Here is a 21566-nt window from a genome sequence, read left to right on the forward strand (position 1 = left end):
TCCTGAAAACTAAATGATTGTAAGTTAGATAATATCAAAACTTGTCCAGTCCATGTGATGAAAAATGTATAATTAAAAATTTGACGGCATTGAAATAACCTTCATTTTGTGTATAATAGCATAAATATTTTTTTCAAGTGTTATTATTTGACACTTTAACTTGCTCGTAAGTGAAATATTAAGACATGATTGTTATATGTGTCAAAATAACTGTTAGTACATAAATGCATATTTGTATGTTCACGTAATTAAAGTCATGGTATACTACTAAGTATTTTAAAGCGTGTTATTTATTTATAGCTGTATTTATACCCAACCAGATTTAAAAAAAAACCACTTCAATTTGTTTGATTAATTGTTTGGCTCACATCACATGAACTGTGTGCGTAAAAATCGAAAATAATAAATCTTGAATTGCCTCTTTTTTCTTAATGGGATGTATAGAATGTTTGAGATGTCTGATGAAATGCTAAGGAAAAGTTATTAATGGAAGTTCAGTGCTAGATTTGATTTAATTTTCCGTAAACAAATGAAACAATTTATCACCAAACCTGAACTTCGCGAGGAATACTTAGCATAAACTCTTGACCGTTTATATCTCCCCTGACCTACTTGTATAAGCCCATTGTTCCTAATCCTCCAAATCCTCGTACGCCCGTTGACAGGTGTGAGTGAATTAGTTTAACGGGAAGTAATAAACATCGTTATGCAATATTAGCATAAGCAAAATTTCATATCGGAGCTCTGTAAGTGACCTGTTTTTATCATGAGTTATGGATTTAACAGATATTGCGTCATTATTTAGTCTCCAGCTTACTGAAATACGTTATAAATTAAGTAAGAACATAGTTTGTAAAATGTTATTGACTACGTAGGGCCAGATCGCCTTTTTTCATCTTACCTTTAATTAATGAGAGTTTACATTGTATTCTTTTCTAACAAAGCATGTACACCGAAAACAATGTTCATTCAAACTGTTTCCTCACATTTTTTTTTAAAAGTTACCTTTAAGCAAAACGCTAGAAAAATGATTAGTATCGTTTTCATCTAAAAGCTTACACTAAATAGACAAAATATGCTTTCTTAAACACTTATCCCATTCTGTGACTCTTGGTTCAACACGGAACTATTAAATGATTTTAAAATTAATCGAATGTGGAGAGTTAATTCAATGAGGAAAATTGCAAAAAAATGCAAATATGCACGTATTTTAGTGAACTGTGTCAGTACGTAATTACGTCATTACTTGTTTTGCGGTCGAAATTTAGATCATGACAAGATAGAGAACAATTTTCCTTTAATCCTGATTTCTTTACAAGGTCAATTCGAACTTCTGACAATGTCAGCATATAGGTGAAATATCTGCACATTTGAGTATAGTATCATTTTTTATATATGTTTCGCTTTGAAATTTCATTGAAATGTTCCATATGTTGTTTTTACTGTCCACAAGATACCTTTTACTTTCTCATATATCGACAGATGGTAAAAACGGTTAAATCCGCGGTAGCTGATTGCCAGCCAATGTACTGTACATGTATCTTAGAAACAGCAAATCTACGATTAATACCGTAATGAGTTCTTCACTTAGTGTGCCAATGCAGTAACCAAACACTTATCGATGCATATAGTTTGATAATTGTGTGATGCTTTTCTTAAAGCGTTGTGTTTCTTGCTGGTATTTGTTCGGGTTTGATTATTTCACCTTTAAACCGGATATTGGTTTCAGATTAGGTTACCGGGTTTGTCCCTGTTTCATTACAATCAATTTTAGATAAATACGATATTGTTTTTATAAAAGAAATGAGCAATTTATAGAATAAATACAAGTTTGATTATGGCTTTGCTATTGAAATACATGGGATATGCCTACGGAAAATAAATTTGTAACAATATCGTTTTAAATTGTCTGCTAAATTCGATAAAGAATTATTTACGATTACTTCTGTTATGTATATACGAAGACAATGCAACGGATTCCGTCGATGTTAACATCGAATGCCATTCTCGTTGTGTGCAAACCAGCAAGTGTCGTTTACTGAGGTCTCAATGAATACGCATGAGTATAAACTTAATTAACGAAATTCTAGAGGAGTCATAGGTTTACTTTTTTTAAAAATACGATTTTTTTACCAGGCTTAGAATCTATTCCCCTCAAGTATTGCTGACGATATTTAAATGCTTATTTGTTTTATTGTCCTGTTCCTTTGTTCTTTTTTCGCTTCTTTTAATATTGATATATTTCCTAATAACAGTAACGATGATTGGAAGCTGTATTTTCAGTATCCGGCATATCTAGACCAAGCTTATACTACTTCACATAAAAAGCTTTACTTATTAATAGTTTTCATCAACAAACTCACTGATTGCGTTGTCAACATCTTACTCCTCAATAGGAATATATTTTTGCCGATTGTATCTTTTTTAATAATTGCACGTAAAGTCATGCTTAGAAATAAAATTACTCTAAGCATAAAATTGTATTTGGATCGAACGTCAGGTAAATTTAAGCAAAACAGCAGTACACTTTTTTTTTAAATGACCACCCTTTAAATTGAGAAATAAAGACATTACTGTGCTAAACAACCTTCTCAATTCATCATTTATAATAGTTATATTGTTATTCTTAAATACAGTTCTTGAACATTGTGAAAGAAAGCGCTACTTTAAACATAATTATTATTCTTACTCTCAAACCCAGATCTATAAAAGTATCAAAACTCCACCTCATTTCACAAATATCAACAATATACTGGCATGTATTTAAGAGGGTATATTCACACCTCTACTAAAATTCCTAAAATGAACTGCCTTTCGTCAATTGCGGTTTTCATCCGATGAACATCTTCAGATATGTTCGGAGCGCGAATCTCCGCTTAACAATGTCATGGAAATTGTTTATCTTGATAATGTTTCTATTGTGTCAGCCGGGCCCGTAAAAAAATAAATTAACATTTTAGAAATTGTAAATTTATGATATGTTATATGCATTGTTGCCATTAGTGTTTCAAATTTACGTTTGAAAATTATTTCAAAGTGGTTGATCTTTTCCCGCGTTATTGTGATGTCATTTGGTAATATAACTAGAATGTTAAATCATCGTTCAAATGTATATTGAACTTTTTGCAAAATAGTCTAATGATATTTTGGGTTTTAATTTATAAAAGAAATACGACACAATACAATATTACATACAACATATATGGACTGGGTGAAATTCTTGTTCAGTCATACTTAACGATTGTTCAATAAAAATAACCAACACACGCGCGCACAAACACACACGCGCGCGCGCACACACATACACACACAATAAAGTAAAAAGTCAAGGGTCTGAAAGCTTATCTATATAAACTAATATGTTATAAAACTACTAGAAGTGTTTCAGTTCAAACTATGAAAAAAGGCATTCCATAAAGGACTTAAACGGATAAATCGAAACATTGGATAACGTAAAATTCTAGGTCGGGTCCGGCATCCTTTATTTATTGCAGTTTTAATCAATAAACACCATGCATTTTTGTTTTTAATTAAATAACATCAATGAAAAAAGACGCATGGATTTGACGATGGATGTGGTCCATGTACTGGCACGCTCTTTATGCTGTTACTTTCTTCGGGCTGCCAACTTTAGCTCCTGGAATGTAAAAATACCAATTTGATCGTTGCAGTCAACACTTAAATCGGCAACTTTTCTGATGGTTTACTTCTTCTTTTTGTGGTGATTGTAGAGACTAAGAATGATACACTGTTAAAATCAAATGAAAAAAAATAAATCAACTAGTCAACTTGAACTTGCAACTAGCCATTTACAAATAAATCATAATGCTTAATTATTCAAATTGAAGGATAATAGATGCATGTTAAACAAACCAATGTGAATAGCAATAACGGGGTCATCTGAGTTTCCATCGATATCCAAATGTGCATTTCCGTTTCCGTCTACGTGGATTTTATTTCCGGTGCACGCGCCGTTTTCGTAATTTCCGGAAATGACGTCACAGTAGGTTCCAAATGGAAGTCCTGTCTGAGCGTTTACATTCAGGTGGCTTCCATCACCAACAATTGCAATGAATCCTTAAGAAGAAACAGGTTAGCATAAGTACAAGTAATACAACATATGGTCATGTGTAAGACATTTATTAAACTTATAAACGATTCCAAAACAGTGTTCTGAAAGACAAAGCGTTTGTTTTTGAGACAATAAATGAAACTACGATCTGAAATTATTTTCCCGAATTAACAGAGTTGTGGCAAAGTATGTGTGTAATTGAACCTTTTACCTGTTTCAGCGGTATGTGTTGTATGAATCAAATTCGAATAACTATATTTGTTATCAGTTATCCGAAAGACAAGACACCGTAAAACAAGACACCAATAACCAAGATACCTTTGTTTCCTCTTGAAAATGCTATTTGGTAGTCCCCAAAAGCATGCCAGTTTTGTAGAGGAGTGCCTCCCACCACATTTCTAAAGGCCACCATGTTGTATGTTTGACGCCATCGGTGCTCACAAATCTTTTTAATACAAACATATAAATAAAGAAATAATTTATAGAATTATATTTATTTTTAGTGTATATATGCTGATTTATAATGTACCATTTAACGTGTTTTTTAGAGAAGGTTATATTAGTGTTTTAGATATAGTTAAATGCAACATAAGTTAGTTTACATGAAATAACATTTAGCACACAGTAAACGTTCATACTGTGTTAAGACATAACTCTGCAGATAAAAGATTTCCTGATTACTGAACATAACTGGTTTCAAACATAAACCTGAGTAAATATACTGCTACTGTATTATTCTTTTTTAATTTACTGGATATATAGTAAACAAAGACGTGTGCTTGCGCAGTACGCTACAGTGTGGTACCGAAAAGTCAGTATGTTATACAAAGATTATAAACTGAGTCTGTTGTACAGATAATATGTCGAGGTGTCCATAATTTATGGCTAAACATGCAATATTTTAGAGAAGTTCTTTTAGGTATGCAATAAAATGTATTTATAATCTCTCGAAAAATAACTCCAATTACTGTTCATAGTATCATAGTATAATTATGATACATATTTATGTTGAACTACAAAACATAATAGTTTAAACATTTTTTAAAACTCAAAACTCAAAACAACAACACGTTATTACCCATCCATTGTTGCAAGACATGTCAGAGTTGATCGTGACATCCTTGATACTCATGTCGCCGTTGTGAGGGGGTCCCTGCCAGTTGTTATGATCATCGCCATTCTGCCAGTTTCTGGGAAAGTAATCGTATGTAATATTCTATAAAGTCAATGATTCCTCTTATGATTTGCATAATTGTCACTTATTATCAACAATGATTCAAATTTTACGTAATATATATATATTTTAAAATTTCCATCAAAGTAAACTTATTACAATGTAAACAAAGAGTCAAGCCGGATTTGAATTATGACAAGAAAAAATAATTACAATGATATTCATACCGCAGTAAGCCCACACCTTGTGAACAATGACTCACTATAAGTGAAAACGACAGGTGATTCATACTTGCATCTGCATACAAGACTACTTGATGATTATTGAACTACACACATTATCCAAATGATGTTATTTTTCTTTGATAGTTTGCTTTCATTGGGTTACTTATGCATTTTTAGTGAATGATATAACTTAACAGCTTACGGTGTCCAGTCATAGCTGCTCATGACCCTTGGAAAGCCATACGGATGAGCCAGCATGAACGCCGTGGCTATCTTTAACTGCTTTGGATCTCTGAACGTGATCGGAGCCCCTGAACGAGAACAAAGATTGTACAAACATTTTGTAATTATTGCCAAGACGAGACATAATTATTGCATGATCAAACGCAAATTGTGTACAGTAACAATGTTAACAAATGGAACCAATTTCTTTGTATATAATGACTAATATTTGCAACACTATGAAAATGGAAACAATACACGTATATTTCACATTATTCGGGGCGGATCGAAAACGTCGATCCTCTGGAACGTGCGAAAGCCGGTAACGAGGCTTATAAAGTGACCGGTCACACAGCGTGCCAAGGAGTCGGATTTTTTCATCCGCCCGGCAAATATATGAACAATATATTTTTCTTGCATACCGAATATTTAAATTTAATTGTCCAATTCTGACCTCATTTTGCATAAATATTTTTATATATTCATTGTTCTGACTCTGCTTTTCTAAATGGTAATATTTTTAATTCAGTATCGTTATCCAATTTCATTTTATTCTGAAATGGCGCGTAGATGCACATGAGTCGTCGTTAGACCAAAATTCAAGGCTCGCTTAAACCCAGAAATGCACGTCCATTATGCTATAATATTATTTAGTAAAATAGTATTTTACTGTCGCATATGGATGTGACGAATATAACTGGTTATATATTAGGGAAATTTGAACATATAATTTTCATTAGAATATAACTTCGGATTTATTACCTCCTCCACCGTGACCTCTTTGGTTGTCATGGTTACTGAGAAACACAACGGCGTCGTTTGTAGGTGGCATTGACCAGCCTTCACCAAAGTTGCTCAGCCATTTAGCCTGGTTGGAGTGGCGAAGGAAAATATTAGCCAACTCAACGCCGTACTTGAAATTCGTTACTCGTCCAGTGCCGAAATATTCTTTCATTGTAATTGGTTCGCCACCCATATCAATTACTTCTTGGTAAATGAACGGTTTCTTGCCTGATCCAAATACATCGCTTCTTAGATTTTGCAGCCGTCCAAAAACGTTTTCCAAATCCCCAGGCCACATGTGCTTGGCCGCATCAACTCTAAAACCGGCAACTCCAAAACCAATCAGCTTATTAAAATAATCTGCAATTTTTCCGCGAACATAGTCGGAGCTAAGACGTAGATCAGCCAAGCCAACCAGACGGCAGTTTCGAACCTCATCAGGATTTCCATAGTTGTGGATGCTGATGTCTCCAGTATGGCAGTTATCATGTCCGTTACAGTCATTTGGGCCATAGGGAACTCCGGGAAAGCGACACCCATTGCCGTCAAAGCTAGATCCCCCAGTTCCATGACCGGAATAACTACCCGTCATATGGTTTATAACTGCGTCCACGTATATTCTGAAGACATTAAAATTATGTGTTGTAAGTGAAAGCCCATTTTATAAGCAATGACAGTTCATTGCGTTTATAAGTGTTTATTTATTTCGTATGGTACCTAAACAATCAAAATTGACAATAAGATATAATACATCTTATAGGCCTCAATAACAGCATTGTGGACCAATTCCATAAAACGTACAGAAATTATCTTCCGAAAACAACTACATGTAAAGTGTTCTGAGTAATTAACATGAAAGAACAAAGTATAAAACATAAAGGATCGAGTGCCTCAATGAACTACATTGTTAGTGAACTACTCTTACCTGACCCCCGCTTTGTTACAGGCGGTGACCATATCTCGGAACTGTTGCTCGTTGCCACTGCGAGTGATGATGTTGTAACTGACAGGCTGATACCGCTCATACCATGGCCGATTTGGGTTGGTTACAACCGCGTTTTCATTTGGCGGCGACACCTGTGAAATGGAATGCTTAAAGCTGCCTTCTCACAGATAACCCGTTTTTACAACTTTTTTTATTTTTTGTTTTGGAAAGAGCAATTTTTGGCGTAAATATCTACAAACCAATGATAAAAGATTACTGATAAAAGATCAGATCTCAGAATTTCATATTTCCGCTCGAAAGTTAATGTTTTATGGCTTAGACCGTTACTTACGGTTTAAGGAAAAAGCATAAAACATCAATTTCTTAACTTTAAAATAAAAACATGTGATCTATGTTTTGTCAGCAGTCTAATATATAACTGGTTTTCAAGCATGTTCGCAAACACTGGCTAGTTCCAAGACAAAAAATAAAAACAAGTTATTGAAACGTTCAATCTGTGAAAGTGCAGCTTTAAATAGTCGAAAAATATGCAATTCTATGGAACAATAGTTAACATTCGCTTTTTGTCACCATGTCATGTGTTTAATATTTGCGAATGAATAGGTAATTCAGAACAGGCATATTCACTTAAAAACATCATCTGGCGACAGCTTCAAGCTTAAAGCTCCATTGTGAACAAAGCTACAAGCTGTTATGGATCTGTTTCCTAAAGCGGAAACCAGTAGCTGTGTCTAGTTTGTGGGCAGGTCAGTCTTACGTCTTCCTTGTTTCGCTGCATCCCACATCATCTTGGGTAAAATATGAACAACTACACTACTAGATAAAGGATAATTGTATGTTTCAGTGTAGGATCTTGATATATTTCACCGAGTGAACACCAAAAGCTAGATATCACGAGTTGCATAGCCATGAGTGATATATCTACTGCTGGTGTTCACGAGGTGAAATATATTGCAATTTTACACTGACAATAACAATTTTCCCTTTTTTATATGCTTGAAAATGTATAAAATGACAGTATTTTTTTTTTCAAATAAGCGCGCGAACTTGCTTGCAAACCTAACGTCATTTTGGAAATTACCTCGTTGAATGTGTGCTCAGCCCTATGCGCGCTGACGTTTGATTTGGAATTAAAAGCGCGTTTAAATTTCAAAACAGTGAATACTATCAAATTATTGATACCATCCAATTAAAAGCAAGATAAGATTAACCTTTCCGACGCTACTAAAATGTCCTACAAATATATCGCTGATTAAACATCGGTCCATTTTCAACCAAACAGTTGGAATACGTGGCCAAGTGGTTATGGACGCAAATGTGATTTTTTACCTGGACAGCACAGAAACCGTAAGGTCCGAGAAACCTCTCACACTCCGCCTTAATGTCGGTCCATTTCCACTCAAACAGATGGGTTACGGTATCTCTTCCGGGAGCACATTGTGGATCCAAATATGCACCGAGGACCACAAAAGCTGTGGATGAAGAACAAATAGAAGCTTATTCTCATCATGCGTGTGACACCAATGTTTCAATGCATTAGTTCTTTCAATTTAGCGACCCGAAAAATATACGTTCGTTTTTTTGTTTTGTTTTGTTTTTAAAAGTACGTAAAAATGAATAGGCTAAATATTAGTAATATTTATTTTGTTGTTTCAAACCGAATTTTCCTATTAAGTTGTGTTTGGTTTTTTTATGAATATTTGTTTTATAAACAGGTATAAAGCTAAATGTTTTGGAACAGCCTGTTTGTCTTACAGAAATACTAATAGCTCAACCCTATTGTCTTTTACATAAACAGTAACTCTCGAGACGCAAGAAATATTAAAACCTATGAAAACATTCCATTAATTTAAACAACGCTTTCGCAGTTTATAAGGTATGGTTGACCTAGATAGTTTTATCTTTGCTGTGAAAACACTTTTTGATTACAAACCAGCAATTTTTACCATTTAAACTGTTACATTCTTATATAACAACATACTACATGAAGTCAATGATAATTTTCTGCCGTCTGTTTAAGATAACCACTAGTGTGTCGTAGCCTACTAGGTCATACAGACAATACATTAATAGATCATTATCATAATTTGTACTTAAACATTGTACTTAGATGTACTACATTTACTTCTTAAAGGGACAAGTTCATCGAACATAATGAATTTTATGTGAAACTGGGACATAATCCGTGATTCAATACTGACGCATTAGATATTAATAAATAGAAAAAAAACGCTATATTTGCCGAAAAGCGTGGGTTAGTTAAGGATTTGGATTAAAAGACATCGTTTACAGGAGTATCTGCCATTTTGTCTAGAACTTTTATGAAAACAAACTTCCGATCAACAAAGTTTGGAACAAATGTTGCCAACAAAAAATATGAATAAGTTCCTTTTTACAAAACTATACTTTATAATGTATGTGTTTATAATGATATTCAGATTTAATAATTTATTTAGTTGTATAAATAAGTTATCGAAATAAAGAATTAACTTGAATACAGCTTTTATGACTTTATGGAATCAATACGTTAGAATAATAGATATTGAATACATATTACCAACTTTAAAAATAGAGAACAAATAAAGATAACTAGCTGTGATAACCGTGAGACATTATCCGTATGTTTTTAAAATAGAATACTTCCGTATTCAGTAGATCGATATTTTTTGCGGCAAAGGTAAAGCATATAACATGGTTAACAACATCACATAGAATATATAAAATATGATATACTAAATCATGCACATAAAAACCATGACATGCTCTCAAATACTAAGGATACAAAATAAAAAGCCATTGTATTCCTTAAATTGACTTACACAACTGTAATGTTAATTTTATTAAACTAATTGATTTAAATAATAAATGTTAAAACAATTTCACCAAGCATTCAATCAGATAATGACATCTTACTGTCAAAAGCCTGAAACAAACAGAAAAACTAGCGAATAATTATAATGAAAGCAATGCCAAAACAAACCATCGCGAATAGTAATACGTTTATGATGTACCTAATAAATGTACGGTGAAATAATCACTACCATACCATTCGAACAGATCAAGATTGCAGTGAACACCAGCATGATTTCCCTCATTATGTCACCACTACACCACTACACCACTATGCCACTGAATGATTCCTTACTGATAAGTTTTGACCTGTTCTTCTATTTATAGAAAATTTGTGTCCTTTAATCTGAACCGTACTTTGGACTTTGTGTCTGCTATGCATCGCCTTATCTTTATATACCTTCTGACGGCAAAGACTCATTTACATCATAATGCGTTTTGGGCTTGACATTTAAAGAATCAGAAGGCGGAATATCTGATTTTTTAACAACTATTGATCAGTTATATCAAAACTAAATTAAAAGTGATAAAGCATTTGCATCCTTTGTTGGTGTTTAAGTGCATTAAGATGAAATGTCTTCAATTCAATTAAAATTTTGTAAGACTAGAATTTTATACGCTGTAAACGAATGATATGCATGTAGTTATGCACGTTTATATTTGTAAACAATTATGCACGTTTTTGGCAAAGCGTATTACTACCAATACTAAGTGAAATGCTTAATATTAAGACTAATAAATCGATTAAATAGATAGTATAACTTATCATTATATGTACAATTGTAACAAATGAATTATACACTCTGCTTGCAGTTGTGTGCAGATCTGGTTATATTTTAGTTATAAAGATATATTGCAAATTGTTTGTCAATATTCAACGCGGATCTTTATATCGCGGTTTTATTTCACACAAACCGGATACACCCCCGTGTGGTTTACCCCAACTCAACAAGATATAATTTGGTTTGGAAAGGTATTATAATATCACGATAAACGAAAGGATTCTGATTTAATCATGAGCGAAGATAGGTGACACATTTTCCTCAGATAGTTTGTTTTCTGTGAAAACGTTTCAAAACGCATATATTTATTTAAAATATGGCGTACGATTGCTGAATATGACGATGATTTATAATTCTTTATTCGCAATAAGAATGTTTAACATGTGTATGCTAAATATTGACCAAGTGTATCATCAATGATGGCTAAGATAGCAGTTTATACCAATTCGGAAATGACTAAGAGTTACATGTATTTTCCCGCATTTTAAGCATATAACAATAAATCAAATCATGGTAATACTGTCTCAGACAATGAGATACTTTCCATCGTTGATTTAAAAATAACATAATACACACTCTTCTTGAAATACTCCTACACCGGATGTGGTCACTTTATCGTTTACATGATGAAAACGTTCAACCAATTGTTTTGTTCATAAAAAGAACGAAATTTTCTTCCTCTTTATTATCTTCGGAGTCGTGAAACACGAAATATCAGTGCGCTTTCGTGGTGAAATTTGTCAAAAGACTTTTTAATATATAGTAAAGTTATCAGGTAGTATCTAACCTGAGACGCATGATATCCTTTTTTGTTAGTGCGGACTCTATCATTTGTGTTTAAATTCAATGTTTAATATGGTTGAAATAGATGTTATCAGCATACAACAGAACGAGTTTAACGACGTCCAAAAACTGGATGGTGAGTGGTGTGTGGGGAGAGAGCTTACGGTACGATTAAACGAATAATAATGCAACATATTCCGTTGTTTTATATACATTTTACGTTCTATTCACACTATTATGATTTAAAATGTAGCGTGGGTCTATTAGTTTCTCCCGAGGAAATAACATATAACAATGACGGAAAGAAATGTATATCATTAGGTAGCGCATGTTTTTACGAACTGTCGACGGCGAAGAACATCTGCATTATTAAATATGAAAAGCCTACTACATGTATAAGTATGAGCCATGAATTTACTATGAAATAAATTGTAGTGATAGAACCATTTTGACAAGCAACACTTTCATTAAAATGCAAACGTTCAATTCGAAAGATGCAATTTCGGAAACACGCAGACGATTGCAATTTGTTTCAAGACGATATCCAAAAATGTAATAAACAACTTTTATTTGACACATTTTCATTTCAACATCAATTGTTTTAAGGTTTTTGTTTTATTACCACTACAGCTTTAAAACGGCGATATGATTGGAATACACTACAATATATTTTGCAATTCTGATAGTGATAGTTTTACAAGCAATGCACTTTAAAATTCGTTTATACAATCGACACCCATAAACTTACCACATTTATTGAAAATGCGTCAAAACAAATTGCATTATTAGTTGATATTAGCGATTTTTTTCGGAAAAAGTAAACAACCTAATGTCAATGAACAGTCGTGTCCAATCCAGTGGCCCATGTGATTATGTCATTCAATTGGCTATATTTTGCAGATCCTCCTAATAGTTTCCATTTCATTGTTCAATTATAAACTATTGCACCCCAATGATAAAAAACAATCCTATATAAGGGCATTCTTGAATGTTGTGTTTCAATTGGACGTGATAGTTATTGGATTGTTTATGTCTTTGTTCTGAAAGAAATTTAGTTGATAGGAAATGAAATTAACAGTAGCATGATTAAACAATATTACAGAATATTTATGAGGCTATTACATTCAGACTATCACTTGAAATTTACTCTTGAACTGTTCAATATCTTATCTAAACTTTAGTTTTACCGATTCATGATCCAGTTCCCAACAAGCCAGTCGCAAATAAACAATTATCGCTAGTTTCGATCGCAAATAATTCAAGAAAATATAATAAGGGTAATTGAATGTTACGTAAATTATTATCATAAAAGCTAGTGGTTTTGGTCAATGTTACCTTTGACAATTAGATTTTACAAGTGTGTTTTGTCGAAAATGGTCATGTGTCAACACTCATAAATGCCAAAGTAATGGTTCGTGCTCATTGTTGCATGCAACAAATGCACATGCATGCATTATATATGCCTCGATTGTTTTCTTTGAACACTGGACAACTAATTTATCTTAATGCATTAATTACTGTTACACACCGAAAAACTGGATAGAACCCCCCTCGCAACGGCGACATAAGCGTCAAGGATGTCACGACATGTACTGCAACAATGAATGGGTAAAAACACGGTGTTGATTTAAGTTAGGTTGTGGACACTATTTATGTTTGTTCTTTAACATAAAGACTTACCATACTCATAGTGTTAAAAGTAAATGTAAATTCTTCTTTAGATATGATCAAACTTCATAAGAGTGAAATACTTGATATGAAAATACTATATGGACGCTTTGAAATATTTCCTGAATACCACACTGATTTTTCGGTATTACTAAGCAGCCTGCTGCGTAAGCGCAAGTATATATTCCCTTTACATTTGTCATTTATAAACACATGTTAAATACAAAACCAAACTACTTTCCATCCCTATATTTGAAACTGTTTCATTTAATTTAGCAATTAGGAACTTTCTGATGTACGCAAGGCTGCGTCTTACCCTGGTTTTTTTTTTTTGTGTAAGATATATATAATTAATTTTATTTTGTTTGAATATATTACAAAACTAAAACGTTTTATTGTACTTGATGAATCACCATTTCTTTACTTAAGATTAAATTGAATTCCTTAAAAACATGTTGTGAGCACCGATTGCGTCAAACCTACAACATGGTGGCCTTTCGGAATGTGGTGGGAGGTACTCCTCTTCACAACTTGCATGCTTTGGGAGACAGTCAAATAGCATTCTCACGTGGAAACAAAGGTATACAAATGTATATTCGTTTTGTCTTGTTGGTCGAATATTTAAAAAATAAATAGTAATAATTTCGCTGAAGCCGAAAAAAGGATAAAGACAGTTCCATTTTACCTTAATGTACTTATTTCCATTTTAAATGTATTGTCTTTAAATCTACCACGCTGACTTCATTCAGAACCAATTGATTTTGGAATAATTCATCAGGTTATCACCTTCTTGTGATAGAAAATCCCTTGTAATACTTATGTCAGCCATTTAAAATAAGGGAGACAGTATACTGTTTGCTTTTTATCTTAATTCGACTTAACATGAATACGAACATACTCTATAATTATGTTGTTGCGATTAGGTTGAAGTGTAAAATTTAATTAATGTCTTGGTATTCTCCGTGTTGTCAAATGGGCAAGATTTAACTTAGTAGATTGTAACATGAATGTGTATGAACCATATTTTATTACCTATATCAGGCCCGAATGTTAATGCGATCTTTTATGTTGTTTCAGATATATCGTACGTCCTTTATAAATTAATTCCATCTACTAATAACGAATTTTGCTCTCAAATTTGATAGAATATCTGATTAATCGAGGCGTTTTGATGAAAAGTTTTTTTTTTTATCGAACCGTCGACATCAAAGATAAATTCATTTACATGATTAAATAAAGCAGGACAAAAATGTTTTTCTGATTGTCCAAAATTGTTGAATCACTTACCCAAACTACGTTATTCATTCTCAAATATGAACGGCCATCGACATTAATCGATTTATGTTACTTGAACCAATATGTGGTGATAAAATATATATAAGATATAAGTTGGGGATAAAAGAAATACGGATTAAACATCTTAGAAAACGCAAAACAATGTTTGAACAATTCAATTTAAAAAGCACTTAAAGAATTGCATTTTGTTTAAAGACGATTTCCCCATAGTCATTAGTAATTCACCTTTCAGACAGTTTCATCTCAACATTTATTGTTGTTATTTAGTTTTATGCGATATAAATGGAATACACTATACTATACAATAAAGCGCATCATCAAATTACGTCAATTTATATCAATTTACTTAAATATGTCATTTACGCGCGGTAACCTACATTTTGTAACAAACACGATACACATTATTAGGTGAAGTTTTAGAAATAGCTTTTATGTTGCGTATTACAATAAATTTTAAGACATTACCAATAAAATCTATTCTAAATAATGTTTTTTGCTTTGTAATATTATGCAATTAAACGATATTATCAATCAAATTTTTAAAATAATTAATGTGATACGCTAGGAAAATTGAGCTCTCACAGCATGTATCAACATTCGACCACATTTCACAAACAATATACTGGCATGTATTTAAGAGAGGGTGGACGCCGGATATCGCAATTTCAAGAAAAAAGACGATTGTCAGAAACCAACATCAGATTGAGATCGTTGAGTACAAGGCTATGTATCATTCTTACAATTGTAATTAATCGCTAACGTCACTTTTGCCTTTCGCAGTTGTATACGTTGTTGTTTTTTTCCAATTCGAAATATATTTGATTTGCCACCCAGTAAGTTTAACAATATATAATATCCGTATAATTATCGAAACTTACCACGTCACTATCAAATGCTACATATACACTCTTTATTGCTTCCCCAAAAGACGGACTATGTTAGGACAGCGGAAAACTGCAGGGAAACATTGAAAACACAGTTCCGACCGATAAACATCGGTGATTAAATTATGTTAACGTTTGCAAGTGATAAATATTGCCGAAAATGACAGCGAGTTGGCTGAAACGCTTATTGAAGGGTTAATGTGTGTAACGATCAGGTGACTTGCAAGGTGTTTGAACAAAATTCGCTATATTTAAACGGGAAAATCATTCCGCTCTATTTTAAACGGGGAACTCAACCGAGACATGATTATGGCGTTTATTCTTTTTAACACAAGCTCGTATTGACAAGTATAGGCATCATTAGAGGAAACACTGTATTTGCCAGTTTGGGGACCATCTGGTGTCTTTAAAAGAAGAAACAGTTTTCAGTATCACATTGCGTTAATAGACTTCTCCTAATAATGATTGTATGCGAATTGATTGATGAATGGTTTATTTGAGAGAATCTGTATTTCCGCAGATGTTGATGCTGTTTTTCAAATGAGCTGGCTAGAAAACTACCGTGTAGCATTAATTATTGGGGTTCTGGTCATGTTCATTATTAGTGTAGCAATCATAAAAAGTAACAGCTATCGATTATTTGTGTCTGTTTAAAATTGCATGATTTACTACAAAGTCATAATATGCGCGCCTAAACGTTTCTCTGCAAATTATACCATTTAAATAAATTAGAAATTGTAAAATATGTGTTTCTAAGAGAGATTTACAATGATTATATTCTATTGCATGATGTAAATATGCATCAGTCTGATAGTTCCGCTAAATGAGTTTCCGTTCTGTTCCAGTTTAAACTCACAAACATGGTAAATGTAAATCGGTCTGACATTGTTTTTGTCACTAGTAAGCCATGATTTTTATGGCGTATTTTTTTCAAAGGGAAGTAATGTGTTGCTATTAAGCTCTCGGATAATCATACTCCTGTTTTGTAGCTTTAAGTTCTATTCATAGTTTTTTTCTAAACGTTGTATGGTTGCAAAATAAAGGCGATGTAGATTAAACTGTCGGAAAGATTATTAAGCCGCCCTAATGTATTATTCTACCGGCTCGGTTTTAAACAGATCGATAGCAAATACTTTTCGCTGTCGATCTAGGAGTAGATCGTCAGTAGATTTCGAGTCGATGCCGTCGACTGCTCTGGAGCATTTTAAGGGCTGTTTTCAAACCGAGAGGCAGACTGAATTTAGTATTTTCAGGGTATGGGGTACCGCAAAATTGTACAGAAAATGTAGACAACAAATCACTTTTAGCATACTTTGATTACGTATAACACATAATAGGTCATTTATTGAATAAAAATGCGCTATTTCCGCAGTATGCTTATTTTCGAAGATATCAAGAAAGGGTTTTAATATATAGAAGACATAACACACAAAATATTATAACACGCAACATATATGGATTTAGTAAAATTCTTGTTCAGTCACATATACTTAGCAATTGTTCAATTAAAGTAACCAACACACACACGCACGCACGCACGCACGAACGCACACATGCACGCACGCACGCACGTACACACACACACATATACACACACACACACAAACACACACACACACACACACACACATATATATCTATATATATATATATAAATATATATATAAAATAGAAGTACAAAGACAAGGGTCTGAAAGCTAATATGTATATAAACTAATATGTCATAAAGCTACTAGACGTGTTTCAGTTCAAACTATGAAAAAGACATTCCATAAATAACGTTAACGGGTAAGTCGATACATTGGATAACGCCAAATTCCAGGTCAGGCCCCGACAACCGTAATTTCACTTAATCAGCATCATGTTTTTTTTCATTTTTAATAAGATAACATCAGTAGAAATTAGACACATGGATGTGACGATGGATGTGGTCCATGTTCTGGCATTTTCTTTATGTTGTTACTTTCTTTGGGTTGCCAACTTTAGCTCCTGGAATGTTAAAATAACAATTTGATCGTTGCAGTCAGATCTCAAGACGGCAATTATTCTTATCGTTTACATATTTTTGTTGTGATTGTAGGGACTAAGAATGATACACTGTTAAAATAAAATTTAAAATAACTCAAGTTTAACTCGCAACTAGCAATTTACAAATAAATCATTATGCTTAACTATAAAAACTGAAGGATAATAGATGTATGCTAAACAAACCAATATGAATAGCAATAACGGGATCATCCGAGTTTCCGTCAATATTCAAATGTGCATTTCCATTTCCGTCTACGTGGATTTTGTTTCCGGTGCAAGCGCCGTTTTCATAATTTCAGAAATGACGACACAGTAGGTTCCAGATGGTAGTCCTGTCTGAGCGTTTGCATTCAGGTGACTTCCATCACCAACAATGGCAATGAATCCTTAAAAAGAGATGGGTTAGCATGTTTACAAGTACCACAACAAATTGTCATGTGTAAGACATTTATTAAGCGTATCAATGATTTCAATGTTCTGAAAGCGGTTGTTTTGAAAAATAAATGAATCAACAATCTGAAATGAACTAATCGGATTTAACAGAGTTGTGGCAAAATATATGAGTGTATTTGCACCTTTTACCGGTTTTAGCGGAATGTGTTGTACTCAAATTCGTATTACTATATGTGTTCTCAGTTATCCGAATAACAAGAGACCAATAACAAAGATACCTTTGTTTCCTCGTGAGAATGCTATTTGGTAGTCTCCAAAAGCATGCCAGTTTTGTAGAGGAGTGCCTCCCACCACATTTCGAAAGGCCACCATGTTGTACGTTTGACGCGATCGGTGCTCACAAATCTTTTTTAACACAAACATATAAATATAGAAATATACTCATATAGCTATAATAATCTTAAGTTTATATATGCTGATTCATAATGTACCTATTAACATGTGTTTTAGATATAGTTAAATGCTACAAGAGGAAATTACATTAAACGCACATTAAACGTTCATACTGTGTTAAGACATAACTTTGCTGATAACAGATTAAATTTGCCTAATTAATGAACATAACTGGTTTCAAAAATAAACCTGAGTAAATATACTGCTCTTCTAATATCCTTTTTTTAATTGACTGAATAAATGGTAAATATAGACGTGTGCTTGAACAGTCTGCTATAGTGTGATACCGTTCAGTCAGTGTGTTAAACAAAGATCATAAACTAAGTCTGTGTTCAGATATTATGTCGGGTTGTCCAAAGTTAATGTTTAAATGGTTAGAAAAACTCTTACAGGTATGCAATATATTGTATTTATAATCTCTCAAAAAAGTAACTTCAATTACTGTTCATAGTATAATTATGATACATAATTATGTTGAATTACAAACATTAATATAAAAACATTTTTGAAACAATAACTCAAAACAAGGACATGTTATGACCCATCCGTTGTAGCATGTCATGTCTGAGTTGATCGTGACATCCTTGATACTCATGCCACCGTTGTGAAGGGGTCCCTGCCAGTTGTTATGATCATCGCTATTCTGCCAGTGTCTAGGAAAGTAATCGTTAGTAATATTCTTGATGCAAAAGTCGATGAGTCCTCTAACGGTTTGCATATTTGTGACTAATTGTCAACTATGATTCAAACTTTACTTAATAAATATGTTTTTAATAATCACCATCAACGTCAACCTACGACAATGAAACATAGAGTAAAGCCGGGTGTGAATTATGAAAAGAAAATTTACATTGCAATAATCCTACCGCAGTATGCCCACGCCTTGTGAAATATGACTCACTGTCAGTGAAAACGACAGTCGACTCATACTTGCATCTGCAAACTAGACTACTTAACGATCATATAATTTCAAACATTATCATTAAGATGTTATTTTTTAACATTTCCTTTCATTGAGTAACTGATGAGTTTAACGTGAATGATAGAAGTTTGCAACGAACGGTGTCCATTCGTAGCTGCTCATGACCCTTGGAAAGCCATACGGATGAGCCAGCATGAATGCCGTGGCTATCTTCAACTGCTTTGGATTTCTGAATGTGATCGGAGCCCCTGAACGAGAAGAGCGATTGTACAAACAGTTTGTAATTATTGCCAAGACGAGACATAATTATTGCATGATCAAAAGCAAATTGAGAACAGTAACAATGTTAACGATTGGAACGAATTTCTTTGTATATTATAACAATATAAATGGAAACAAAACACGTATCTTAAAACAAATTGGGGGGCAGGTCGAAAACTTCGATCCTATGCCACGTGCAAAAGCCGGTAACGAGAATTGCCAAGTTACTCGTCACACAGCGTGCCCAGGAGTGTGCTTTATTCAACCGCATCGCAAATATATGAACAATATGTTTTTCCTGCATACCGAAAGTCTAAATTGTATTGTCCAATTCTGACTTCATTTTGCATAAATACTTTCTATGTTTTCATTGTTTTGACTCTGCTCTTCTAAGGAAAATTGAACATATAATATGTATTAGATAACGATTTCGGATTCTTTACCTCCTCCACCGTGACCTCTTTGGTTGACATGGTTACTGAGAAACACAAAAACGTCATTTGTATGTGGCATTGACCAGCCTTCACCAAGTTTGCGCAGCCATTTAGCCTGGTTGGAGTAGCGAAGGAAAATATTAGCCAACTCAACGCCGTACTTGAAATTCGTTACTCGTCCAGTGCCAAAATATTATTTCATTGTAATTGGTTCGCCACCCATATCAATCACTTCTTGGTAAATATTTCTTGCCAGATCCAAATACATTGCTTCTTAGATTTTGCAGCCGTCCAAAAATGTTTTCCAAATCTCCAGGCCACATGTGCTTGTCCGCATCCACTCTAAAACCGGCAACTCCAAAACCAATCAGCTTATTAAAATAGTCTGCAACTTTTCCGCGAACATAGTCGGAGCCGAGACGTAGATCAGCCAAGCCAACCAGACGGCAGTTTCGAACCTCAACTTCCATAGTTGTGGAAGCTAATATCTCCTTTATGGCAGGTATCATGTCCGTTACAGTCATTTGGGCCGTAGGGAACTCAGGGAAAGCGACACGCATTGCCGTCAAAGCTAGATCCCCCATTTCCATGACCGGAAAAACTCCCAGTCATGTGGTTTATAACTGCGTCCACGTATATTCTGAAGACAATTAAGTTTATCTGTTGTAAGTGTAGGCCAAATTGGTTATAAGCTATGATGAGGGTATGACAGTTCATTGCGTTCATTAGTGTGTATTTATTCCGTATGGTACCTAAACAAGCGATATTGACAATAATATATAATACATCTTATAAGCCTCAATAACAGCATTGTGGACCAATGCCATAAAACGTACAGAAATCATTTTCCGAAATAAAAACATGTAAAGCGTTCTGAGTAATTAACATCAAATAACTATGATCCTGCTTAAACATAAAGTTTTTACAGTTTACTGTATGAAGTGTCGCTATCTTTTAATTGATACTCGTTGTTAAGGTCAATATAACAAACATAAATATTGAGTGATTAACTTTTTTCTCCCACCTCAGATAAGTAGATCCAATAATTCAACCATGTTAGAAATTCTTATCTTGCCCACGGGCGATGATAAAAATGCCCGTATGGAACTCGTTTTCAATGGTCGCAACATTGTTAATACCTACCTTTTTGAAGACTGTCGTCTGAAGCATCATGGAAACCCTGTCTTGTGGCAATATTTCGAATTATGTCTTGCTTCAAACGTCACCATAAAACAGTTTTCACGCACCTTTCAAGGAATAATGCTTAACTCTCCTTACAACTATTAAAAGACCGAGTTGACTATCAAGATACTCTGAATCACTGCGCACATATCCATGACAACCACGACTTATCGCATATCCATACGCAACTATTTTACTAAGCACAAAAC

At 33.6% G+C, this 21566-nt stretch overlaps 1 protein-coding gene and 1 pseudogene across 1 annotated transcript; both read right to left on the minus strand.

The window, feature by feature from the left end:
• Nucleotides 1–3139: 3139 nt before the first annotated feature.
• LOC128245598 (alpha-amylase-like) lies at nt 3140–10593 on the minus strand. The gene is made up of 9 exons (XM_052963804.1): nt 10468–10593; nt 8751–8893; nt 7401–7552; nt 6455–7095; nt 5673–5781; nt 5151–5262; nt 4391–4517; nt 3874–4077; nt 3140–3637 (listed from the first exon to the last, which is right to left on the minus strand). Exons 1-9 carry the CDS (start codon nt 10514–10516, stop codon nt 3600–3602), a joined length of 1575 nt encoding a protein of 524 aa, XP_052819764.1. The 5' UTR covers nt 10517–10593; the 3' UTR covers nt 3140–3599.
• A 7042-nt stretch (nt 10594–17635) lies between these two features.
• LOC128246151 (alpha-amylase-like) lies at nt 17636–20892 on the minus strand (annotated as a pseudogene).
• Nucleotides 20893–21566: the final 674 nt, after the last annotated feature.

Source organism: Mya arenaria, chromosome 9 (genome assembly GCF_026914265.1).
Source record: "Mya arenaria isolate MELC-2E11 chromosome 9, ASM2691426v1".
Classification (NCBI taxonomy): Eukaryota; Metazoa; Mollusca; class Bivalvia; order Myida; family Myidae; genus Mya; species Mya arenaria.